This window comes from Nycticebus coucang, chromosome 3 (genome assembly GCF_027406575.1).
Source record: "Nycticebus coucang isolate mNycCou1 chromosome 3, mNycCou1.pri, whole genome shotgun sequence".
Lineage (NCBI taxonomy): Eukaryota > Metazoa > Chordata > Mammalia > Primates > Lorisidae > Nycticebus > Nycticebus coucang.
Window position 1 is genome coordinate 142,673,174 of NC_069782.1, and position 25,843 is coordinate 142,699,016.

A 25,843-nucleotide genomic window follows, 5' to 3' on the forward strand; every position below is an offset into this window, starting at 1 on the left:
GTCATTGCAAGGCGATTACTATTTTCTCCATTTTACAGATAAGAACCCTAAGGTCGAGAGAGATTAAGAACCTGTCCTGACACTTTCAGACTCTCCCAGTGTAAAATGACAGGCTCCTGGGACCTCTCATGAGTTGGGGACCCACTCACCTCACTAGCCAGGTCTCTCTTGGCTTTGGCTGCCAGGAAGGGCAAGGAGTCAAGATGTAACTCAAATCCTTTTGCCTTCTGGTTTTCCCAGCTGCTCTTATACAGTTTCTAACAGGGTTGGGGAGAGAAGGTGAGAGAGGTTCGCGTGAGAGGGTTTTTCTAGGCACTCTGGAGACTGTTCTATGGAGGCAACACAATTACATCCTTCCTTAGAAACCGCAAGGCACAGAAATCACACCCTCTGAACCCCTCTGAAGCTGGGGCTTTGTGTTCTGCCTTCGGGGCTCTGACATAGAGAGCTTCACAATCCAAAGAAGCAGAAGTTAAACTCCAGGAGCCTCAAAAACTGCTAGGCGTCTTCACGGATGTCTCAAAGCCACGCCAAAGTGGAAAACTTGGCAAACCCAGCTGGAGTTCTGCAGTCCGTTCTCCGCCTCTGCCTCTGGATGACAGAGCTGGGATCTACAGGGCCGCACTTCCCGCCCCCTTTCTCCTGCCCCTCTGCCCCTCTGGCCTCTGGTCCACCTTGGTGTTTTCCTTGCCTCTCCCATTCCTTCTCTGGGCCCTCCCCCAGGATTTCCAGATCTTTCTTCTGGAAGGCTCCTTCCCCTTTCTCTGTGTGAATCGATGTAATCTCTCTTTCTGCTCCCGGTTCTCCTCCCTGCCTGTTACTCAGACCAGGACCTCAGGGACCTGAGTTGAGCAGGGTGAGGAAGGCCAGACTCTTCTTGGAAGACATGGCCAGGGAGCACTTTGGGACCATGGGCACTTTTAGGTCTGACAGCTACCACTGTGCTCACTTCTCCAGCCCCTTTGTGTATGAGCTCATGGAAGCCTCATGGCAAACCCGGTGAGGAGAGGACTGGTACTAGCCTCATTTTACCAACAGGACAACTGAGAGTAGAGAATTTGGCCCAGGTCACACACCTAGGTAAGGGGTAAGTGGCAGAACCAAGCATGAAACCCGGGCAGCTTGGAGCTGACATCTGACTATGCTCTTGTTTGTTCCCCTGTACTGAGACTCTTACATTCTTTCAACTCTGGCCCGAGGACAGCCACTGCCTTCTACTCTAGGACACAGAAGCTGGCTCCCATGAAAGAGCATCTCCCACTCCCTTGACACTGCTCAGGAGCCAGCCGTGCTGGGCGAGCCGTTTTAAAAATGACCAGATGTGTGTAACCTCAGTCGACACAGACAGACGCCTCCAGTGGGGCTGGTGGGCTTGGTTTCCAGGTAGCCACACACAGTGGAGCGGAGCCCACAGCCGCCCCCTCTCTCTTGCAGTACCTCGCTGAGATGTGCGGCGTTGGCACGGGCCTGCAGGAAGAGAGGCTCGTCTTTGCTGATGCTGTACTGGTGGACAGACTGCGCATTCCCTGCCCGGTAGGCCACCTGTTGGAGACAGCACTGCGTCAGGGGCAGGCAGCAGGGTGGGTGGGGTGGCACTGCTCTAGGTGTCTTTATTTTTGCTTGACACTTCTTGGACTTGCACAGAAAGTTCCTCACAACCCCATTCCCTGACCAGACTCGGTGGGCCAGAGCACAGTACATGAGGCTAAGGCAGGGGAGGCGGCGGGAGGAGAGGCAGCAGGGAGCAGCTGGGAGAAAGTTGGGGCCAGAGGACCAACGTGAAAATGCCTCCAGGGTTTCTGTTTTTAAATCTGTCCCTTGAGATGACATCAACCTCCCAAGCTTTTGTCATCTACGCTGTCCATGGCTATTAAAAATACCCCACCCGAGGGTTGAAATTAGCAGACTCCCTAAGTGGGAAAAATAATAGGCATACTCTGCTTGCTACAACCCCATGATCACCCTTAACGCCTTCATAGGTACTGACATCAGGAAAGTGAGCGTCCACAAACATCTCCTCCGTGGAAAACATCCCTCTTCTCTCTCTCTCCCCTCCCCCTCTCACCCTGACTTGTGTTTCCACGCACTGGCCTCTGCTAACTCTAAGTTGTGTTGATAGCATCCTTTCTGGTGGGTATACCTGGACTTTTAGAAAGGAAAGCGAGGAAGGTCCTAGCCAGGCTGTAGCAACATCAGCTCGGTATGGAACGCTAATCTGTAAGTAACCTGTGTGGTGCCTCATCGTTCTGGCCCCACATTTGAGCTCATGAGCTAGCCACATCCCAAAAGCAAATGTTGTCCTCCTCCAAGATTATTCTATGCTGGCTCTAGAATTATAGTCTTTGACAAGAGAAAGAAGAAAAGGGGGAACTAGGGCATATTGAAAGCTGAAAAGGAATAAGGTAGGTCCTGCCTCCATCCTAATAACCCAGGCAGAAGGGTGGTGGATGAAGCAGTGGGCCTGATGCCCGGTTCCAGAAACAGCTGAGAGCCCGTGGGAAGCCTATTTAAAGGGAAAGCCCTCTGGTTCCTGGATCGTGCCTGGGCAACACCTGCTGTTGTCTCCGGAGGTTCCCAGGCCCATGACACAGCAGCTTGGTGGAGAAAGGGCAGCCCAGGACTCACCTCACTCTGTAGCCCCTGGCTCTTCTTGGCATGCTCCATCTGGGAGCTGTCAGCAACGCTGGTGAACTTCAGCTCATCGACCCTCTGCCGGTAGTTTTTCTGTTTCCAAAGAAAAGGACCCCAGAGCATTAGGTTTGGGCTGCCCACCACTTTACACACGTGTGCACACAAACACTTTCTTTGGCCCAAGCATTTCCTCAGGGGAATGTTCTGGTGGGTCCTGCAGCTTAAACAGAACCACACAGCCATGAGACAGCTGCTCTGGTGAGCGTGTTTCAGTTGCTGTTTTGAAATGGGACATTTCACTTGTTCCGTCTGGCAAAATTTAAATTTCATCCTGTGCCCTGGGATGTATGCATTTTAAAATCTGAACTTGACATAGGAGGGTAGGGTGGAGGGCACATGGACTTCACAACCACAAAGACTGAGCTTCATGACTTTGGACACTTCACTTAGTCGACCTGAGCCACCCTTGCTTCAGGCGTACAACAGGGACAGCAGCAGAAAGCTGCCTTCCCCTGGGTAGAGTGGAGGCTTTGGTGCCATGTCTCTGCACGGCATTTAGGACACAAGTATCACCCCATCATAATGCCATCATGATTATCAAGAACACAACCAGCTTTAGGAAGGGGAGACACCAGCCGTCACCAACAGGGGCCAGAGCTCAGGGGCTTCACCCGGACACCTTCTTATTCTCCAGATCACTGACATCTTGTCCTCACCATGTTCCCATCTCACAGCCACAATTAACTGGCAAATTTTCAAAGTTGCTAATTCTGTCCCCCCAATGGGGACTTCTTGTCTTTCCTGAAGATTAGCTCCTTTGGCTTTTCCACTGGAGTTGCCGAAGTTGTGGGGAACGGCACCACTGAGGATGGCTTGGGGAAGCAAAAGGTTCCCATACTGTGGGGGGCAGGGATGAGCTCCCAACCTGCTTCTGGCAAAACTCCTGCCCAGGCCACCCGCAGAGGGGTTACGGCTGTGAACTGATCCCGCAATAGTGATTGGAACATTGGAAACTCCACAATATTTCCCTTTAGGAAAAAGAAAATATTGTAGAGAAAATATTCGTAAGAGAGTTATTATTTTCCTTCCAAATGCCCTTGTGTTTGGCAAGAGAAAGAAGAAAAGGGGGAACTAGGGCATATTGAAAGCTGAAAAGGAATAAGGTAGGTCCTGCCTCCATCCTAATAACCCAGGCAGAAGGGTGGTGGATGAAGCAGTGGGCCTGATGCCCGGTTCCAGAAACAGCTGAGAGCCCGTGGGAAGCTGGGTCTCCACAAAGCTGAGGAAGCCACGTTGCCCTTCTGTTGCTAGAAATTCTGGGTCATCTCAGACTCAGCATTAGCCAAATCGCTAAGTCCTTACTGAGGGAGCTGAAAGTCCACTCTTTTCAGAGCACAATAGGGGTATGAAAAAGGTGAAATAGATGATATCCCCCTGGCCCATAAGGAGATGAAAAATCAGTAGGTAAAGCATGAAGTGAGATAGAAACTGACACTCCTTCCAGAGGCTAAAGGACCAATTGGTTGGGCCCTTCTTCACCCCACTGCACCCCCGTCCAAGACAGATGGACGTCAGACTGCCTGTGGTCAGGAGCTGGGACAGCGGATAAAACACACTTGTATAGATCCCAGCTCTGCTACTTAAAGTTTAACATAGGTCTTGCTTATCCCATATTAAGAGTCTAACCACGGAATCTACTCACATAGGGCTGTGGTGACCTGTACATAGCAATATGTACGTAGCACACTCAAAGTGGTCAATGACTTACAGCAATGATTAAATAATTCTCATCAGTCCATAAACAGCAGCTTTACTGTTGCTTCTATTCTCACTTGCAGTAGAGATGCCAACTCAGCCTCCCTGGCCCTGAAACAAGAATCCCTTCTACAGATCCCAAAGTTCCTGAAATAGTCCCACTTCCAAAAGAAATGTCCTTCAAAAGTCCTCCTCTGCCTGCTGCCAAAGCCAGCTGTCCCTGGCACAAGAGAAGCACAGGCTTCAAGACTCAGGGACCTTGGATAGAATCCACCCAACCATCTCATTTTTACACAAGGGATAAAAGATCCAGAAGGTTAAGTAACTTGTCCAAAGTCTGTAGTGAGTTTCAGGCACAGGCATGAGAATGCTGCCCTCCTAATATCAGACTCTCTGATTTGGAAGGAATCACATAACTCTTCACACAAGAAATACATTTTCTCATGTACTTAACAACCAAATTATTCTTTGGATGTGACTGCTAAAGTAAATTGGTAGGCTTCTTAAAAATACTATCCCAGGAAGTTCAGAGGGGGAATCAGAGGAAAAGATCACTCTCAGGACCTAGGGGCTGAGAACTGCTGGAGGCCAAGGGCCCACACGCAGCTTACCTCGCTGACCAGCTGTCCTGCCTTCTTGGCCTGTTCCAGGTTGAGACTCCCCCCGGTCAGCCATCCAATTCCCTTCATCCATGCCAGGTCGGCCTTGTACTGCAGCTGCAAGGGAAAAACCACAAATCTCTCATCACACGTGGGATGCAGATAGGACAAAGGTGATGGGAGAATTATGAAAACCTTGATCCTGCATTTGTCTTCCTAGAAGAATTGCTCCCTGCTCATTAATAGTCAGGCAGGTCTCTATTGGGAAGTGAAGCCACTGGGTTTACCTTGTAACAAGAGTAGTGCATTCTACTTCAGTGCTGAGACACTATAACCACACAAAAAGCACGTTTCTCATATTTTTTGACCAAGGACCTTTTTTGCCAGCCTGAAAAAAAATCTTTTCCAAGATTTGCTTGCCATTTTCAACACTTGCTCCCCCTCCACTCATCTACATGACCAACACATCCTGACTTTCACAGCAGCAGTGAACCCCAGTCCTCTGCCTCCAGTCGCCATTGTCTTGATCTCCCCATCTGTCTTCCCTAGGTCCAGCCTGTCTTTAGCAGTTCTTCCTAGCCATCTGAGTTTTGTAATATAGTCATTACATTACATGCACAGGCTCACAATCATTCTGAAAACTCATCCAATCACAAGATATGCATGGAAGGACAGCTAATGAGCAAGGGCTCACCTCGCTCTGGAGCCCGTAGGCTTTCTTGGCCCACTGAATCTTCATGTCCTCAGGCAGCACGGTGTATTCATGCAGTTTCTTCCTGTAGTCCAGGTCACTGGCCAGAGCTTGGGCCTTCTTAGCATGCCTGATGTTGACCATATCCATGGGAAGGTAAAACTGGGTCTTGCTCTCTTCGAAGCCTTTCTTGTATTCAACCTTGGATGTGTCAAAACAAGGCCCATTTGGTTAGTTGAAGCTTGCATTGTCAGGAGTGATATGAAAATTCAGGAAAGAGTCCCAGGCTTTACAGCAGAATTGGCACCTGGGCAATGCCACCCTCCTATCAGGAAGGTATGACTCAATTCTTGGTTCTTAAGGCTGTGTCACTAGAAAGCTGAGGTTCCACACTACTTTGTCTCCAAGACAACTATCTCTTGCCAACCCTTCATCTTTTACCAGGTTGCTCTAGGAGTAGAACACCTATCTAGAAACTTTAGGAGGAAGAATAACAAAGCTTGGGCTACAGAGCCAGACATGCCTGAGTTCAAATCTGATCATCTCTTTACCATCTGGATGAAAGTGATATCACCTTCTTAAGGGTTTGCTTTCTTCTGGGGGACTGCCTTGATAAGTAAATGAAATAGTAGCTGAAACATGCTTATCACGGGAACTGTCTCATAGCAAACACTTGATAATGTTAGTAATGAGGAGCAATGACAATAGTGGTATGGTGAAGATGATGATGGTGGTGGTTATGGTGGTGGTGGTGGTGATGATGATGATGATGGTGATGATGGTGGTAGTGATGATGATGGTGATGATGGTGGTGATGAGGATGATGGTGGTGAAGGTGGTAGTGGTGATGATGGTAGTAGTGATGATGATGGTGATGGTGGTGATGGTTGGTGATGGTGATGATGGGTGGTGATGGTGGAGATGATAGTGGTGATGGTGATGATGGGTGATGATGATGGTGATGGTGATGATGGGTGGTGATGGTGGAGATGATGGTGGTGATGGTGGTGATGGTGATAATGGGTGATGATGATGGTGGTAGTGATGATGATGGTGATGATGATGATGGTGGTGATGATGGTGGTAGTGATGATGATGGTGATGATGATGGTGATGATGATGATGGTGGAGATGGTGGAGATGATGGTGGAGATGGTGGAGATGATGGTGGTGATGGTGGTGATGGTGATGATAGGTGATGATGATGATGATGATGATGGTTGGTGGTGATGGTTGGTGATGGTGATGATGGGTGGTGATGGTGGAGATGATGGTGGTGATGGTGATGATGGTGGTGATGGTGGTGATGGTGATGATGGGTGATGATGATGATGGTGGTGGTGATGGGTGGTGATGGTGGAGATGATGGTGGTGATGGTGATGAGGGGTGGTGATGGTGCAGATGATGGTGGTGATGGTGGTGATGGTGATGATGGGTGATGATGATGATGGTGGTGATGATGGTGGTAGTGATGATGATGGTGATGATGATGATGGTGGAGATGATGGTGGTGATGGTGGTGATGGTGATGATGGGTGATGATGATGATGGTGGTGATGATGGTGATGATGATGATGATGATGGGTGGTGATGGTGGAGATGATGGTGGTGATGGTGGTTATGGTGATGATGGGTGGTGATGATGGTGATGATGGTGGTAGGGATGATGATGGTGATGATGATGATGATGATGGTGGTGATGGTTGGTGATGGTGATGATGGGTGGTGATGGTGGTGATGGTGATGATGAGTGATGATGATGTGATGGTGATGATGATGATGATGATGGTGGTGATGGTTGGTGATGGTGATGATGGGTGTGATGGTGGAGATGATGGTGGTGATGGTGATGATGGTGATAATGGTGATGATGGGTGGTGAAGGTGGAGATGATGGTGGTGATGGAGATGACAGTATGGTGGTGAGGAAAGGTAGTGTGCTACAGTAGAAGGAGTGCAGTGCCAGGGAGTAAGAGTTCTATGGTCTAATTCTCTACCATGCTACCACTATTACTGACTACACTATGACTTTGGGCAAGACAATATTTTTGGCTTCCAGTTGCTTCAAGTGTGAATATAAAATACCAATTTGTTCTCTGTGAGCCAAATTCTCAATGCCTCTATGAAGTAGACATAGACAAATCCAAAGCTGTTGACCCAGATGCCAACTCTCTTACTCTACCCAAGCCATAGCACCTTAATCATTCATCAAGTAAGTATATTCAACTATACTGCCAGAGCAGCATAAGCTGAGCTCACAGCTTGTAGCAAGCATCACAAAAACAGAAACTCCATGCTCATATGTCATTTTTGCCTGTTCAGCATTGGCAGGGAAGACTTGATCAGAAACTAGATCTGTCCCTTCTAGTGGAACTCTCCTTCTCCAAAGGTATTTGGTGAGTGTCATACTCCAAGGCCAATCTCCAGCCATTATAGTTGTTCTCAAACAGCATTATTCTGATTGGCTGGAACCTGGGATGCCCAATTTGTTAGCTAAATGTTTTGAATACCATAGAATTTTTTTCCAGCACCACAATTAACAGTACATTCTGCCTAACTCTGTCAGCAGAGGTAAGGTCCATGAGGGAGGAACTTATGCATTGGTCATTCTTATCAATCCAGGGTCTCATACAGTGTCTCGCTCACAGAGGTCCCTTGGAAAACATCTGTAACGTGAATAAATACAGCTGTACTTTGATCAGTAGATATTGCCACCATTCCTCATCTACTTTAAAAGAATGGTAAGCTTTGGCAAAATAAAGACACTGAACAAACTTCCTACACAAGCCAGGAAAGAAAGAATTGCTAGCAGAAGTCAATAAAAAGGCAAAGTCCCAGGTAAAGCAGACCCAGAAAACTTTTACAGAAACACAACTCTAAGTGAGGGGTTGGGGGTAGACAAAAAAGAGAGTTTACCTCGCTGCTCATCTTGGCAACCTGCAGGGAGTGCAGGAGCCTGGAGTCTGCAGTTTCTGTGGCTCTGCCTTTCGTTTTTTCATATTCTTCTTTGTATTTAATCTTGAGAGAAAGAAGAAAGTCTACTGTGAGTGAGTGAGAAACTTTGCCATCTAAGGCGCTCTGGTTTTAACAAGTGCAAGGGGAACAATTCTGAAAAAACACCTCCCAGTCTTTCGGGAATCCAGGAGAAGATTAAAGTATTGTGATGTTTACAATGTTAACAATCATTATTTTTTTCTGCAGGACCACTGACATTTTATTGGAACCATTTCTTATGCATTTCTGAGTTAATGAGAGAAAACCTACATTGCTAGCGAGCTCCCCAGAGGCTTTGGCGGCCAGCAGAGATATGGCATCCAGCTTCATCTCAAAGCCTTTCCCCTTGGTCTTTTCCCAGCCTTCTTTGTACTTAACCTGACAAACAAAATCACAGGTGAATAGGGGTTGCTATTCATATTCCTGCCAAAAGTGAAAGAGGATTTTTTAAAAGCGAAGTTTGTTTCTTCATCTATTGGCAGACCAGACGTTTGGCTGTTATTATCAAAATGATAATAATAATGATTAACACAGTTCATCGATCCCTTAGCCACAGGACTATGCGGGATGGTAGTAATGGGACAGGACAAAGAGAAAACCCCCGTGCTCCTCCTTGCTCTGTTATTCCTAATCAAGTGACCTTAGGCAACTACCTCTTTGGTCTACCATTTGCAAAAAGAATATCATATTATCTTTCTTAGGGTAGCTATGAGAATAAATTGGATATGGCGTATGAAAAGGGATCCTAAACTGGTATAATGTAACACAGATATGAGGTGTTGATATTGCCATGGTGATAACAGCTACTGATTAGGGGCTTTTTCTTAACTGCTTTCCACTCATTCACTGCAAACCTTCACATTAGGCCTGTGAGGCTCAGAGAATTTAAGCAGCTCACCTGGGGTTGCATAACTAAGAAATGACAGTGCCAACATCTGAACCAAACTTCTGATACCAAAGCACATGCCACTATGTCCCTGCAGCACCTCCCAGGGGGTATGCGAACCCCCTATGTGCAGGGCTTACCCCAGTATAGAATAGACGTTCAAAAAATGTTAGGTCCTTTTTCGTTACTTCTTTTGCCCCATAAATCCCATCTAGAATGAAAAACCTAATCACAGCCCACTGGTGACTCTGGGAAAAATCTGATGATTAAGATTGGTCTTCTTAAATCTTAAATTCCCTACACACCGCAGATCACCATTAGAATGATAATAAGGAATGTGTGTGTGTTCACACTTATAATGTGACATGTGATCTATAATGAGAATTAAATTATTATGACCAATTTACTCCCAGTGAACTACTATGGGCTATGAGACAGCAAATTTCAACATTATAACATGATGGATGCCTTTGAAGAACCTCTTTCAGGAGCAGAGCACCCCTTGTTAAATCATCATGGAATCTCCATTTTAACCCCCATACATAACTCCTACCTCCTCCCCCTCACGGCTCGCTCACCTCACTAAAGAGTTCAGCATTGGTTTTGGCCTTCACCAGCTGAGGTACATCCTGGGGCAACGTGTAATTCAACTTATTTTTTTCATAGTCAGCACGGTAATTCACCTGTTGGATTTAAAATAAAAGAAATCTGTGGGGTTTTTATATGGGCCAAAGGAGCTTTGGAGGAGAATACTATCCTTTCCACTTTCCTCTTAGATCTATAACTGAGAAGGAATTTCTGAAAAAGGCATTTTGCAAGGAAGCCTGTAATTTTGTGACCATTTGAAATTAACAGATTGAAGATACCAAATGAAAAGTATTCTCTTATTTTGAGCCTATTTGAAACTTTTTATAATAAAAAGCTATAATAGAAAGTTGAAAAGAAGGAGGGTTATTTCATGGCTGTATTAAGACATGTGTCACCATTAATGAAAGTCAAATCCTTGACGGTCAGAGGTCCAGAAACTAAAGATATCATAAGAGCTGCATATCCAGCCAAGCAAGGATGGGTCACTTACATGACTCAGTTGCTGGGCATTGATTTTGGCTTGAACAATCTGTGGAGTGTTGGTCACAGAGCTGTACTTCCATTTGTTGATGCTTTGCCTGTAGTTGACCTATTAAAAACAGGCCCAAGAAGATGTCACTTGCTCTTTTCTCTTAAGATTTACTTAGCTCCCTTTCCCTAAGCCCAACGGAGTGGCAATTCTCATATTATTAGAAAAATAAAAAGAATCAAAGATTCTAATTGGATATTTACAGACTCTTCAAGCCCACAAACAGAAAAACAGTGTATTGGAGAATGAGGGACTTAACAGGCAACTACAAAGGAGCCCACCCAACTGGCCAGTGAATATACAATAGAAAAAGGCGCTCAACGGCATTATTAGAGATCCAATCATCTTATTTTCCTTCAAACACACTTGACCGTGCTCCCTGCTGAGGGGATGGGAACTTGAGCATGGAAGTAGACTAATGTTCAAGGATGAAGGACTAATGTTCAAGGATGATAAGGGGGTGCTAAGTGAGAGCCCAGAAGTCTGTATAGGTGTTTGGGGGGGGGGCAGACTGGGTGGCAGATAAACCAAGGTTAGCTGAAATCCAGGTAAAAGAGGAAAAAGGAAACTCCTCCCTAATCCTGCCCTTCTTCCTTAGGCCTTTCCTTATTCTTTCCTCTCCTGCCCTGTCATAGGCTTTCTACACTGTGCAGAACAAGCAGACTCAGACACATCCCCTGTCCACACAGATATCTCAGCCTGGTCCTCATTCCCAGGACCTCATCCTACTGCAATGCCTCTGGATGCCTGCACCTCTCCACCTACAGACTCTGCGTTGGGCCTGTTAGCCAGCTTGGCTCTGGCTCCGTTCACTGCAGCAACTGGATCACCAGCACAGTCTTCATACCTCTGTTTTCTTGCTTGAAGCCCATGGCTCCGCCCAGAATCCTACGGTGCAGCCTCAGTTCTGCCTAAGAACGCCTTACCCCTTTGTTGAAACCCTCTATCTACTGCCTTCTCTGCCTGGACCTCACCCATGGCCTTGGCCACACTCCCCTGCAGCTGACTTTGCCCCTTCACAAGGGTCCACACCTTACCCACCACTGCACTGACCTGCCATCTCCTGCCTGTCTAGACTAGAGTCTGATGTCTTCGCCCTTCTATCTATCTGACTCTTATCTGCTGCTACCTCCTATTGCCACCTCCCCAAGATGACAGCCCACCTCAGGGGGTCTTTGCAGCCCACGCGTCACAAATGTCTATGAGAGCCACACAGACTTGGCCTCACTGCAGAGAAGTAGTAAAGAGTGTGGGGACTGTGCTGGCCAGCTCTAGGATGTGGTTACCATGAAGAGTATAGGGCACCGAATCGCCAGATTTTCCCATTATTTCAAACAAATCAGAAATTCATGTTGTTATGCACAATTTTTACAATTTTTAAATGCCGGAAAATAGTTCCATATTTTTAAAGCACAGTGACCCAAGTGAAATAGACCTAAGGGCCACTCTGGGCCCACCAACCGCTGGCCTGTGTACTCTGTCATCCCTAGGTCTTAGCATCACTTCATGCTTGCCTGTCCCAACACCAGCTAATAATAATTGTGACCTTGACATGACACTTTGTGCATGTTCGCTATGCGTGAAGCATTTGGAATAGCATATCCTTCCAACCACCCTATGCACAGGCACTGTCATTATCCCTGCCTTAAATGCAGAAACTGAGACACACAGAGATAAAGTGACTTGCTTAAGGTCACCTGGCTAGTGTCAGAACTAGGATTCAGATCTCAGGAATCCACCACCTAAGGTCACTCTCATCCTATACACTGTAATTCTGGTTTGCCAAAGCCACTGTGCTTGGAACTATAGCTTGTTATTTCACAGATGGAAAAGGGTGTTGGTTCTCCATAGTCAGAGCTTTATTTAGACAGGGAAATATATTCCAGGCATAAATAAATGACTCACAATTAACTTCTAGAACGGGACCTGGGAAAAACAGAACACTTCTGACACTGGGCCACAGAGTATTTTGTTGGGTTTGGAAATTAAGGACAGCATTGCTTTGTGCTTTCTACTTAAGGATTCAAAGGGGAAAGTTTTTGCATTTTCTGACTTTTGGATACGGGGTATGTATCCAAAACTAGGAAATATAAAGTCATTTCAATGTCAACTATTAATGAGATTAAAGTGGCTTCCTAATACATTAATTCAGAGGGAAAATTATCATCTCATAATAGAGTCTATTAGAATTCAGAATTATGCACGACAAAATGTCATGAAAACTATATTTTTTAAATGGCATATTCCTTTCTGATAATTCTGCATTAAGTATGTTGCAGAGCACAATTACTTCTCTCTGCAGGACATAATTAACAGTCTCCATGATTAATCACATCTTTGCAACATCACAAATGCTTGGCCATTGCTTCAATCTACATTTTGAAGGGTTTTTGTGCTAAAGATAGAGTCTCATTTTAATTCTATTAGTGTTATAAAATCCATCTAAAGGGAGTGCTCTCAAATTAAGGACCCATGCTTGTTTATTTAATTTCACAGCTATTCTATCACCTTTTAGGCTACCAGAGAGCTGGCAAAGTTCTTGTAAATGGATTCCCCAAACATCCTGAATACTGATGTCCTTACGTAAGGGGGTGACAAACTCAAATTTACACCAGAAACAGGAAGGTGAAGTGAAGTAAGGTAAAATGATAAGGAACAGCCACCACTCAGTCCCTATGCTGTTCTCGGGCCATATTTCACAGAGTTTTAAGAAAAGGTGAAAATATTAATTTGTATATGAGCTCTACATGTTTGGGTTCATTTTATTTATTTATTTATTTATTTATTTATACAGAGTTTCACTATGCCACCCTCCAAAGAGTGCTGTGGCGTCACAGCTCATAGCAACCTCAAACTCTCGGGCTTAAGCAATTCTCTTGCCTCAGCCTTGCAAGTAGCTGGGACTACAGGCGCCCACCACAATGCCCAGCTACTTTTTGTTGTTGCAGTCGCCACTGTTTTAGCTGGCCCAGGCTGGGTTCAAACCCGCCAGCCTCCATGAATGTGGCCAATACTGTAACCACTGTGCTATGGGCGCCAAGCCTCAATTTATTTTTTTAAATACTGTGTGGCCATACAGAATACTTCTGCAACCTGGATGGCAGCTGGGCTGCCAGCTTACAGGCTACCTCTAAATTCAATTACTATATCTAATCCAGTTTAATTTTATTCTTATATCAGAATCCCCTAGGTAGACTACCTATATTCCAGGTACATGGTTGATCTAGAGTTTTACCTAGGCAAATGTAGTAGCAAGTCATGTTATAATGGGAGTACAAAGTTGGAGGAATCGATCTCATTTGGTTTGTACTATTTATTAGGCATGATTTCTAGAATTCTACTGCAAATACACTCACAAAAAAATTTAATAAGGTGTTCTTAACCTGCAAGTATGCCAAATAACATATATGCCTTCCCACCCCCCACCCCCCAAATATAGTTTTGGCAGTGGTCAAATTTCACTGTGGGTTTCATCATTAAGGTGAAATGAGTAAGTCAACCCAACCAAACTTCCTGGGAAAGGGAGAAGCAAAGTTTAGGTCCTTTATATTTCTCTATTTCACAGCCCACTTTCTGACACATTTGCAAAGCTCCTTTCACCCAGTAGACTATTGTCTGCCAATGTTTTCCCTTCAATGCCCTTGACACTGTGTTAGACCCTAGAGGTACCCAACTGAATCCTATGTTGAGAGAGAGAGAGAGAGATGTTTTAATAATGAGCTATACTCACTTTACATAGATGTGAAGACTTATTTACCAATAGCAAAACCCAAGTCGATTACTAGAGTTGTGCTGATTTCAAAGGAATGTGAAGGAAGGTAGCACTGGGCATTCATAAATAGATGTTGAATTATTTGTTAAATTTTTGGTTTGTTGAAGATAACCTTCATTGACAAAGAGCCATGACACCAACTCACTTCCAAACCATGTTAAGTACTTTTTAAATTAGTAGATGTCTTTGTCTTTGCATTTTTTAATATTATCTGAATTTTCTATAATAAATATCTGATAAAATCCTTTTAATCAGAAAATAAATTTAAGTAATTGTACATATTTTACATAAATAAATACAGTCACTGGTGTAAAACATTAAGGGATAAATATATGTATTTAACCACGTGCTCTTGGGTAAAATTGAGAAAAAATTAAGTCAACATTACAATTTCCTCTCAATTAATACTAATTTTATTTTACTTCCTTCAATCCTTAACATACCACATGACAAAGCTTTTTAAAAAACTAAAAAGAGAGGTCATCATTGCTAAGGAGCAATTATTTGAAATATACCCAGCAAATATAGCCCACTAAATTCTAAGAGGAGAAACTGAACCTCAGGTTATTTTGAAGATATTTGTTTTAAAGGTTAAATTTGACATTCTCAAGCAGAGAAAAGTTTGCATGGTATGTTTTAATAATGAGCTGTCCTCACTTTACATTGAACATGTCAGAGTTTACCGCCATATATAAATGGATTTCCTAGTGGAAAAAAAAAAGAATTTCACCTTATCACTTTCTCACTGTCCTATGAGCTGTTTTATCATGTTTCTTTCATTTTTCTGCCTACCAATCACTCCACAGGAAGGAAGTTTTGAGTAATGAAGCAGAAAGTTACTGGAAGAGGACTTACGTCTTTCAAGGGCACCAGTTTCATTGTTGTTTGATAAGAAGGAGTGAGAGTGGCTGGGTAGTTATAGTCTGCGATATCATGTTTATAATCAGCCTTGTAGGCAATCTGAAACACAGAGACAAGAATATGAAAAGAGAAATCACTCCCCACTTTCCTTTGACCTTGCCTGCATGTCATCAGAAATATTTTAAAAATATCCAGAAACAAAATTAATTCAGTTTTATCACCTCCAAGGAAAATTAAATTGTAGTCACACTTTCACCTTTAATTTGAATTCTTCTTAATTAATCCAAAATTAGTTAACTTCCATCTGCAGCACACTTATCTTTCTTATTAATTATGGAAAAAAATCTTGTCATTTTCATTAAAAAGAAGTGGCCATACAGAATACTTCTGCAACCTGGATGTGGCCCAGGTACATGTGTATACAATGAAAGAGCTTCTTAGCTAACCTCGAGAAAATAGATGAAAAGTCAAGAGTCTTCAGAGTATTTATATTTGTTTTAAAGGTTAAATTTGACATTCTCAAGTGGAGAAAATTTGACATGGTATGTTTTAATACTGAAATCAGTTTCTTTTCAGGGTCCTTTACCTCCAAGATTTACAACCTGGCATTTGCAAATCTATAAACTGGATTGACAAAACTTAGGGGAGGTTAATAGATTACAAGCTGCAGGGGAAAACAGGGACATGATCTATTTTATCATTCCACTACCTTGCCAAGTGCCTGGCCTCTGTAGGTCTTCAATGAATGCAGTGATTAAATAAATAAATGAATGAACAAATCAGGCAACCAACCAACCAACTGCAAATGAATCACAAACACTTTGGAAACCTGGGGAATTTCAAATAAGAATCATGCTCAGTCATTTCTCTTTATCTCTCAGAAATTGAAAGGTTTTGCTTTTTTTTTTTTTAAATCACATTGGATCAATTATAATAGATCTAAGTACTCTTCAAACCAGAGATAGCTGAGATATATAAATTGAAGCCTTTGAAATTTTTTAGGGAATTTACCTCGCCTTGGTTGTACTGGTTAACATCTGGAAATTTGCATGGGTCAGTTTTTTATGCAATAGAACATTGGCTTTTTAAATTTGTTTTTGTTTGTTTGTTTTTGTAAAAGGGAGATTGAAAAAGAATTGGCTGAATTCCTCATGACCCACCTCCTCGACCCCTGTACTGGCCCTTGCACAAAAAGACTCACGTTGCTTGCCAGACTGCCAACTTTCATAGCATGGAGAGTGCGTCTGTCCATACCAACTCCTTCATAGCGACCTTTCATGTGGTTCTGGTAGTTTTCTTTATATTTATTCTGCATAGAAATGCAAACTTTTCAACACAAGTATTCTCTTCCCAACTAGTTGAAGATAAATGACTCATCTTAATGCATTAAACCCAAAATGTAAACGACTAATATAACCTATTTAAGTAATCAGTGTATCACTGAATACGAAGTAAGACAAACTTGTTTTTCCATGAGGGTGAGAAGCATCAGAAGTTGGAAAAAGACCGGCAGACAAGGAAACATGGGATCTGATGAGCAGAGCCTGCAAAGCAGACTTGACTTTTTGTTTGTTGGTTCTGATGTTTTCGGTTTTAAATTTATCAGATTTTTCCAACATAGAAACTTGCCACAGAGTGGGATGCTCTGCAAGGGACAAGCACTAGCACCGATGGTGCAGCCTCTGCATGCAAAGCCCCATGCTGGGACTGGTGCAAATCCCCGCAGGTTATCACCCTCATTTCTAAATACTTGAGCAACAATACCTGAGCTTTGCCAAATTCTATGTTGTAAAAATTAGATTCTGCTGCAACCATGTGGGGAAAAACATCGTATTATATTCCAAATGCTGCTTACCAAATAAAGAGAAGATCAGAACAGGATGATGAGAAGTTATAAATAGGAAATCTGGGTGGCTTCTAATGAAGTCACATTAAGATCACCTACCGGGGGAGGCCACTGAGCTTCCAGGCATTGTGAGTATTCTAACAGAACACTATTTATTATCACACATCCGATATGATCCTACTTACCTCAGTTAATCTTCATAAGCATTCCATGAGAAGAAAGAAATTATTATCACCCCCATTTTATAGATGGGAAGAGTGGTTCAAAACTGCCCAAAGTCTGTCACTTGGCTAACTATGGAAATAGATATGTGCTCTGAACCACATCATCTATGCAAAATGAATTCCTCACTGAGTCTTACAAAGTCTTTTGTGATTTTAAATTCTCTTATGTGCAGCTAAACAGAAGTAAAATTATAGGGTCTTGTATAGGTTCTTGGTGTCCTCAAAAACACATCTTCAGACCTTCTCTGAGAATTTCCAAACCTGCATATGCCACTTCAGCGTATCGGCTCCTCTGTAAGATAGGGAAGTAATGTCTGGCTCCCCAGGGGACTATGCTGGTTAAGTGAGATCGTGTATTAACTCAGAAGCACAAAGTCACATTCAGACGGGATGTCACATGCTCAGCCAAGGCTCTCTCGCCAGCACTTGTCACTAGAAGCTGGACACTGGTGCACACAAGGGATGCAAAAGGACGAGAGGACAGGCCCCACCCTGAGGTCTCAAGGTCAGGTTGGGGGAAGGGTGTGAGGACCAGGTGATGTGACAGAACTTAACACTACATGGACCAATCCTGGCAGGCAGCCTTAATCAAAACTCATAGGATTTGTGCCCAAGAGGCCATGCTTCTGCAAGACATATAGATACTTTCACATAGATTGTCTCTTAGGAGACCTAGAAATTAGGCTCATAAAAGGTGCTCAAACAAATGCTTCACTTTAACAACTCACATCACTGGTAAATTTTGAGATCTTGCTCATGTTCCTGAATTGAGGCGTTTCACAGTAGTTGATACTGTGACCTTTACTACTTTCCAGATCCTTCTTATACTCCACCTTGGAAATCAAAACACCAGACACAGAATAGACCCAAACCCAAGGTCATTCTTGAAAGTCTCCAGCATTTGATTAGGCTATTTTTAGAAAACTTTCAACCCAAGATTTTAAAATACCAGACATAGCATACTGTAAGTTAACAGTATGTGCCTTCCTTTGTTAAAACAAATAATAAGTAAGTAAATAATCAGTTTCGTTCTGAAAAGTAAAAGCACCTATCCTCCTTTAAGGACAAATATTGCAAGATTTAATACAGGTCAAAGTGGCAAAACTGGTTTTAAAAATCAGGTGGCTACTCTTAAAGGGGAATTGTGAAGAGGTGTTCGGACTTCTGGTCATGTTCTGTTCTTGGTCTAAGTGATAGTTACATAGATGTGTCCAGCTGTGGAAATCCTTCACTTGGTATACTTAAGATATGTGCACATCTATATATGTCTACCTCAATAAAATTCAACAAAGAAAGCTACTTTATAAAGGACTATAACACACGAGACCATTCAGAGGCACAGCATCTTCTAATTTAAAATGAGTTGGTTATTTGAGCTCTCCTGAGCGCTGTGTCATATGAGGTGTGAGGTTATAGTTATGAAACAGACTCCAAGTGGTCCCGGGTAATTACAGAAGGCAGCTAAGGCCAATTACCATTTATAGATGTATTGCTGACTTGTCTTACTGGCTAAAGGTAAGGGCAAAAAGAAATTAAAGGTTACCATGTGACCTCTCACCAAAGGAAATACAACTTAATTTGTTATCATCTCTTGTAAAACTGTATAGTGGGATATGCCTTTTAAAGTATGCAGGAGGCATTATAGTGCTCACAATATGATACAAAGGTCTAAAAGTATACAAAACCATACATGTAGCTATAAATATGTTTTTTAAGTCATCTATTGGGTTATAGTATATTCACATAGAAAAAAGTCAAAATGTTAACAGCATTATTTCTGGGTGGAAGGTAGAACTGCACAACTAGTGATCTGGTTCCAGTTCTGTCCCTAAAAGTCCCTATGAAAGAGAAAAAGATACTTTACTTTTCCAGGCCATTGATAAAGTGATGGCCTAAAAATGGCATGTTCTATGGGCAAGAGCAAGGGTTTGCAAACTTTTACTATAAATGACAAGATAGTAGATATTTTAGGCTTTTGCATCACACCATCTTTATGTCAACTACTCAGTTGTGCCCCTGTAGCGCCAACACAGCCATAGACAATATGTAAACCAATATGATGTAGCTGCGTTCTAATAAAACTTTATATACAAAAATAGACTGGGGGGCCAGAGTTGGCACTCAAACTGTGGTTTGCTGACATCTGGTCTAGAGCATCAGAATCATGTGGAACATCTGTTTAAACTGTGTATTGTAAGTCCTCAGCATCCATCTGTATGGCAAAGTATCTGAGGTTCCTGATGAGGCTCAGGAAATATCACACCTAGTGATTCTGAGCTGTCCAAAGTTAGAGGGCCACAGATTACCCTTTGGGGTAAAGAACTGGCTTTGAGAGATTAGAAAAGAAAAATAGTTTGGGGTATTTGCATGTATGTTTCTGAATGGCAGACCCCTTGTTATGTGAGTACTTTTAATAGTCATAACAGCTCTCATTGACAGAGGCTTCCCACTCAAATGCCTTCAGAGCCCATATAGGAAACGCAAATAAGAGAAGATGCCAAGCAGAGACTAAGGCACAGCAGGGTTTGTGGGGATTACTGGGCGGGGGGGTATTTCCTTGCCAAAACCGTCCTCACAATCAAGAAATCTTAAACACTGGTAAGCCAAACAAAACACACCCCTCTGGCTGCCAGTTTACTCTGTGAGGAAGGGGAATTCACACGCTACACAGCTTCTCAGAACTCTGACTGCAGTACTGAGGGAACGAGAGAGCCTCCGCGTTCGAAATACTCTCTCTGACGTTTGATTTCCACTCTAGAATAACAACATACTGTTTAAAAAGTTGGATCATCCAGCATTCTTCCTGCCAATTAGAAATACGTTGCCTGGCACTTGTGAATATCTATAGCCCTGAGAAGATTTGGGGAGAAAGGTTTGAACCACCAGAGAAATAGTTCATTGGTTTGATTCTCGTCTGTCTTGCAAATTGCATTTCTTTGCATTCTTGTTTTTTAGAAACTGGCCACCAATGAATAGTATATGTGGCGTTCCAGTCTTCACCCAAGCTCTTGATGATGGGGTCACCCCAACCACCTTCAGCAGGAGACGGATGAGGCCCTGGGGTGACTGGCCTGCACACCTACCTCGCTCACGAGCTTGTTTACACTCTGAGCCCGTTTGAGAACCAAGTTGTCTTGGGCTGGAAGGGAATGATAATGTGCAGCGCCTTTCATCTTATTGAAGTCCTGCCTGTATTTTATCTGAAAGAAACACACACACAGAGTCTGAAGTTGTTTCCACGCTCTGTGAGAGAAATTACTCCGAAGTTATCCTGGATTTAATGTCAACATTTACTTAATACAATTTTCTGACGGGAAAAATTCATGCGGGCTTCTTTCTCCATTAAATATATATATTTTTAATTTTACTGGTCCTTTTCATACTTTTACACTTCATATTCTACTTCAGCATGAAAAAACAGTTTGAAAATGATCATAGCAAAAGTTATAATTCCAAACCCATTCTGCCCACGGTTATCAACATCATATATCCTTACAATGAGGAGCAGAGTAATGTCCTTTGACTTCCTCTCTCTGGGCAAAAGTGGTGATAACCTTTGGTAAATTGTTAATAATCAAACAGTCACTTGGTAAAGGAAAGGAAAGAAAGGGGAGAAAAGAGGGGAAAGGAAAGAGAAGGGAAGGAAAATGTAAAGGGGATGAATTTTAATGCTAGGTTCTGACAGGCACCAAGATCAAGTTGGCATGTTAATAGCTGCAGTGAGCAAGTCACTTTGCCAAGTTTAATTATAGCCTATCTTTCAAGGACTGCCAGTTGGCTAACATTCTGCAAACAAAAATCATTTCATCGCTAGGTTACACCCACTTTGACAGTCACAGGACTTGTTTTAACACACTTGTCCCTTAAAATGCTCAATTCTAAATGGGCCCTTTGGTGAAGATTCTCCTAATCCCAATTTATCCATCTGGACCAGCATCTGCATAAGCTTTAAATGGGCCCAAGTGAGTTACGCTGTTTGTCCACATCTGGAAGTAGATGATTGTGACCAAAGCAGACATCAGAAATCTGGATGGGGATTGAGGGCTGGGCTAACATTCCACTTCGGCTCAGCTCTCATGAATGTATCTGTGTGTAGGTGTCAGTAAGCACAGCCTTTGCAGCTCACTGCTCCTCTGCCCAGTGGCTCTGCGGGTCATGCCTCCGTGGCACTTACATCACTAGCGAGTTCGTTGGCCTTCTTGGCGTTCTGGTAAGCTGGGGTGATCATGGCCGGGAAGCTGCCCTTCCCTCGGTGTGGCTGTTCCTCATACTCCTCTGAGTAACCCTGGGGGGTCAGTTGAAACCTTTAATCAGCAAAGCCCACTCCCTGGATGGGTGGTGATTAGCAGTGAACACTCCTGGAGTCCGTTCCTACAGTGGCCCATCCACACTGGACACTCAGTGATGTCCACGTGGTGGTCAGGATGGCAGACCAGCAGTCAGCACTAAATAAATGGTAACTGTCACCATGATCATCATCATTTCCACTGGATAAATCAAGATACCTCATCCCTCTCCCAAGCAAATGTGTTTGGAATATTCACTTCTTAAGTGACACCAGGGAAGACCTTTTGGTTGGTGGTCTCCAGCCCTACCTCACTCAGGCTGAGGGGCAGATTCTGGTCAAAGCACCCCTCTGTATCCCCATGTAGAGGGAAGCCTGGACATCCCCAAATGCTGTCTTCTCCCACATCACATAACCAGAAAAGGAGCATTACAATAAAATTTTTGTCATTTGGGAGGATAACCTACAAATTGCTATAAGATTAACTGAAGGGGGACAAAATGTGCATTGCAGACTAAGGATTCTAATCTTAGTCTTACATTTCCTTTTCTCTTCTCCAAGCCACCAACCCACTCCCACAAAAGGAAAACTTCTCTTTCACAAACCCATAAGCACATGACTGGGGTGACCCTCCCCAGGCGACAGATGTACTTCAAAACCCACTTAGATGGGACCTTCTCCTTGGGGAGGTCCCCAAGGCCTCCCTCACCCCGGGACCTGTCCCAGGCAGAATCAGCCCCTCCCTCATCTGCATTTTGGTCACAAATCTGGAGCAGCCCATATTGTGTCCCTGGGGCTCACATTGCCATCTCCCCACGGCCTCCTCCACAGCAGGGCCCGCCTGTCTCCAGCACCACGTTTGGGCTCAGGACACATTTGGGCCAAATCAGAACGTCCAGGCTCCCTTTGGTGCAGTAGTTAAAACTGCTTAGCCTCGGTTCTCCTCCTTCCTTGTATACCAGAATTCCTGCTCTCACATTCTTTAGTAATGTACTCTATGGTTTTGTCATCCTGCTCTAGTTTAAGGTTTATAGCTTTATTTTAACCCCTGCACTGTATCTATATGTACCTAGGTCTATATGTCATATGTGTGAGTCTTTTTGTAAGACGCTTAATCCTATTGATTACAAGGCATAGCCTTTTTAATGAGTCTAGTTACTGATTAAAAAGAAGAACAAATTGCCTGGCATTTAAGGCATGGCAGATATTTATAGTTTATCTGCCTGCCTGCTTCTCCCTCACTCCTCCTCCTCATGGCCTGGCAAGGCACACTAAATCGCACAGTGAAATGCCACACTTGCTGGGTCCTCACAACAGCTGCTTCCAGGGCTACGGAACAACTCCCACTCTGATTCTTGTATTTGTTATTATCAGGACTGAAAACTTCCATCAAAGCATCCTAATCATCAAGGACCATCTGTGACACCATGAAGTTACATTTCGTCTGTGTGTAAACCCATGTCTAGGTGCACGTACAAAATGACACGTGTGTATGTGGCCTCATGGTAGCTAGGACTACCCAAGTGGAGAACAAACTATTCTTCGCCAAATATATTTTTTTAATAAACCTGATTTTTACAAGTTGTCCTGAGCCTTCTAAACAACATATTTAAAACATGAAGTCTGTAAAAACACATTATCACGGACTTTAAAGCACCAAGAAACCATTTCATTAACTTAGACTATTTGATAAAAATGGCCTTTTTAATTCAAAACCAAGCATTTGTGCTCAGGCAGACATTTGCCAAGAGGTCATAGCCTACCCTTACCTACATCTTAAGACTCAGATGAAAATTTACCCAATTATGGCAACTTGTTTTTCTACAGAAGAGAAATTAATTCTACCTGCTTCCTTGTATAAGTCATATGTACTGTAGATAGGCTACTTGCAGCCAAATAATTCAAACAACTGTCCAGTTACAGGAAAAAAAAAAGTCACTTAAACTCATTGAATGTGCACTTAAACTCATTGAATGTGCTTTTCAGTAGACACACTTCTTCCAATATTCTTACTTGCAACTGTGAACAAATAATGCCTCCTTTCTCCCCTATGATATGTAGCTAAGGAAAGAAAATACATAGGGATCTGAGCACATAAAAATGAGCTCATAATCATAATCTTGACCTTTCTACTCCCTGTGAAGATAAAGTTCATTTGAAGAGTGGAATTGGGAAAAGAGTTTGCATTCTCTGGCATGGTGCTTTATCTAGGAACTTTCTAAGAAAATTCACCCTGTTTCTCAGTAAAATGCTCAATACTTTTCAAGATGTACATTTTGAACCGTTCATACTTATGCTGTGACCAGTTAAACACAGCCAGTCTTAGACCTTGAGGTGGTTCTTCAGTGGATAGATGAGAATGCTTTATACCTAGCCAAGCCACCAAATTGGTATAGGTCCTTTATTTTAAAACAAAGAAATGAACAGAAACGTACTTCAATCTGTTTTCCTAAGTCAGTCAAGTTCAGCCCTCTGTTACTGTTTGTCCACTACTTTCTAGCTTGGAAAATCCACCTTTCATAAATAGGGCAAAGATAAATCTTAGTCCCACTTCTAATTAAATAGTGACAGCTGTGTCACAGCCTTAGTCAAACTAAGAACTGACCAGGGAAAAGGACAGTCTACCAGGAGGTCATTTTTTTACATACCTGGCCATACTGGTCTACGCATTCCCTTGTCAGCACGCCCTCAGCACCAGTGGCTGAACCAGCCATTCCCTTCATTTCTCTTTGATATTGTTGATGGTACCTCACCTGTTTGAAGAGAAAGGACAAAGCCAGTGAATTTAGCCTCCCATGCACAAGAGCCAGGAGAGTAAAAGTCAAGGTCTTGTGTAATGTTCTTTCCTGCTTGGGGCTAAGAAGTATGTCTTAGCCACAAAAGTGTCAGATTGCTGGCATGGTGAAAATGATTGAAAACTATGAAGCAAAGCTCTTTCCTGGCTCCAGGGTAAATGCAAAAATAGACAGGAAGTTTCTTTCCCCAGACCCAGGTTAACGTCCCTCTTCCTCCCTAATGTGACATCATTATGGACACTTACGTCACTTGCCAGCTCATTGGCCCTTTTGGCTATCTGATAAGCAGGTGTGATCATAGCAGGGAAACTTCCCTTTCCTCTGTGTTGTTCATAGTCCTCTGTGTATCTCACCTGGAAAATGAAAAAAAAAAAAGGTGAATCATGTGCCCCAATTTCACTATCTACTAGACAATGTTAGTGAGGTGCCCTGCTAGGGGCTCCCATGACGTCCTGTGTATCTCCTGAAGTGGGACCTTTAAAAGCCCTAATTAAATTCTCTTGATTAAATGGTGAGACAGTTCTTAGGGCATGTAATTAGCTGACAGCTTGATGGACCATGTGCATCTTCCACATCTTTATATTCTCAATGTCCAGAACAGGGCCTGGCACATGGAGACCTTCAGTGTGAAACTCAACACAAACTTGTTCAGCCCCTGGTGTGGGCCGGGCAGTAGGCCTGGGCAGAGGAATAAATCTCCTGTCCTTGAAGAGCTGCCAGTTAAGTCTGAGAAACAAAAGAAGCTTCTCAACCCCAGATCTAGGCTGAAGCAAGCGGAAGCCACTTATTAGGGTGAAGCTGGATTTATGCTTCAGCCTTCCATTCATGACACTAAATTCTTGGTCTTATTAGGCTGTGGAACATTTGGACTATGAAAAGGCAAGTAATAAAACTTCTTTAGGAATTATGCTCTCTAACTTGTGGTGGTAAGAGAGATGTCTTTCAGATTAACCAGAAACATTGAGTTTGGTACTAATCTGAACTAAAGTTTCCTCTCTTGAGCAGAGTTTTCACAAGGTCTGTGCTGGCTGACTTACTGGACTTGACCATCCTTGACCTTAGAAAGTTCATCCCACTCAGTACTGGGATGCCTCCTACATTCTTCCATCCCACTTCTCCAGGAAGAATGAGGAATCTTAAAGGAAAACCACAGATTCATTTCTTACATCACTTTGAAGCTGTCCCCCTGCCTTGGCCCGTAGCAGCTCAGGGGTATCTGCCACCGTGGTGAACCTGGAGATGCGCTCCTCGTGCCCTCTCTTGTACTCCACCTGATGGGGAGACAGCGCAGGGTTAAGGGCGCACCCACCCCACAGCCTCTCCATGAGGGCCTCTCCTCGAGGCTCTCTGGAAGCTGTGCCAGCTGGCTGTGCTCAACACGAACCAT

The 25,843-nt window shown here is 43.5% G+C and overlaps 1 protein-coding gene across 2 annotated transcripts in view; it reads right to left on the reverse strand.

Moving 5' to 3' along the window:
* NRAP (nebulin related anchoring protein) overlaps window positions 1-25,843 on the reverse strand; it is a 67,789-nt gene that overhangs the window by 32,763 nt on the left and 9,183 nt on the right. Inside the window, exons 7-23 of one of the 2 annotated variants that reach the window (XM_053583764.1) lie at window positions 25,623-25,727; window positions 24,702-24,809; window positions 24,310-24,414; window positions 21,551-21,661; window positions 20,460-20,576; window positions 18,105-18,209; window positions 16,508-16,615; window positions 15,301-15,405; window positions 10,635-10,733; window positions 10,135-10,239; window positions 8,941-9,048; window positions 8,593-8,694; window positions 5,680-5,877; window positions 4,998-5,102; window positions 2,626-2,724; window positions 1,438-1,542; window positions 150-257 (exon numbers count right to left, since the gene is read on the reverse strand). In XM_053583764.1, coding sequence (XP_053439739.1) covers window positions 150-257; window positions 1,438-1,542; window positions 2,626-2,724; window positions 4,998-5,102; window positions 5,680-5,877; window positions 8,593-8,694; window positions 8,941-9,048; window positions 10,135-10,239; window positions 10,635-10,733; window positions 15,301-15,405; window positions 16,508-16,615; window positions 18,105-18,209; window positions 20,460-20,576; window positions 21,551-21,661; window positions 24,310-24,414; window positions 24,702-24,809; window positions 25,623-25,727 — 1,893 coding nt within the window. The remainder of the gene's footprint in view (window positions 1-149; window positions 258-1,437; window positions 1,543-2,625; window positions 2,725-4,997; window positions 5,103-5,679; window positions 5,878-8,592; window positions 8,695-8,940; window positions 9,049-10,134; window positions 10,240-10,634; window positions 10,734-15,300; window positions 15,406-16,507; window positions 16,616-18,104; window positions 18,210-20,459; window positions 20,577-21,550; window positions 21,662-24,309; window positions 24,415-24,701; window positions 24,810-25,622; window positions 25,728-25,843) is intronic. The other variant, XM_053583765.1, reaches the window with a different exon arrangement.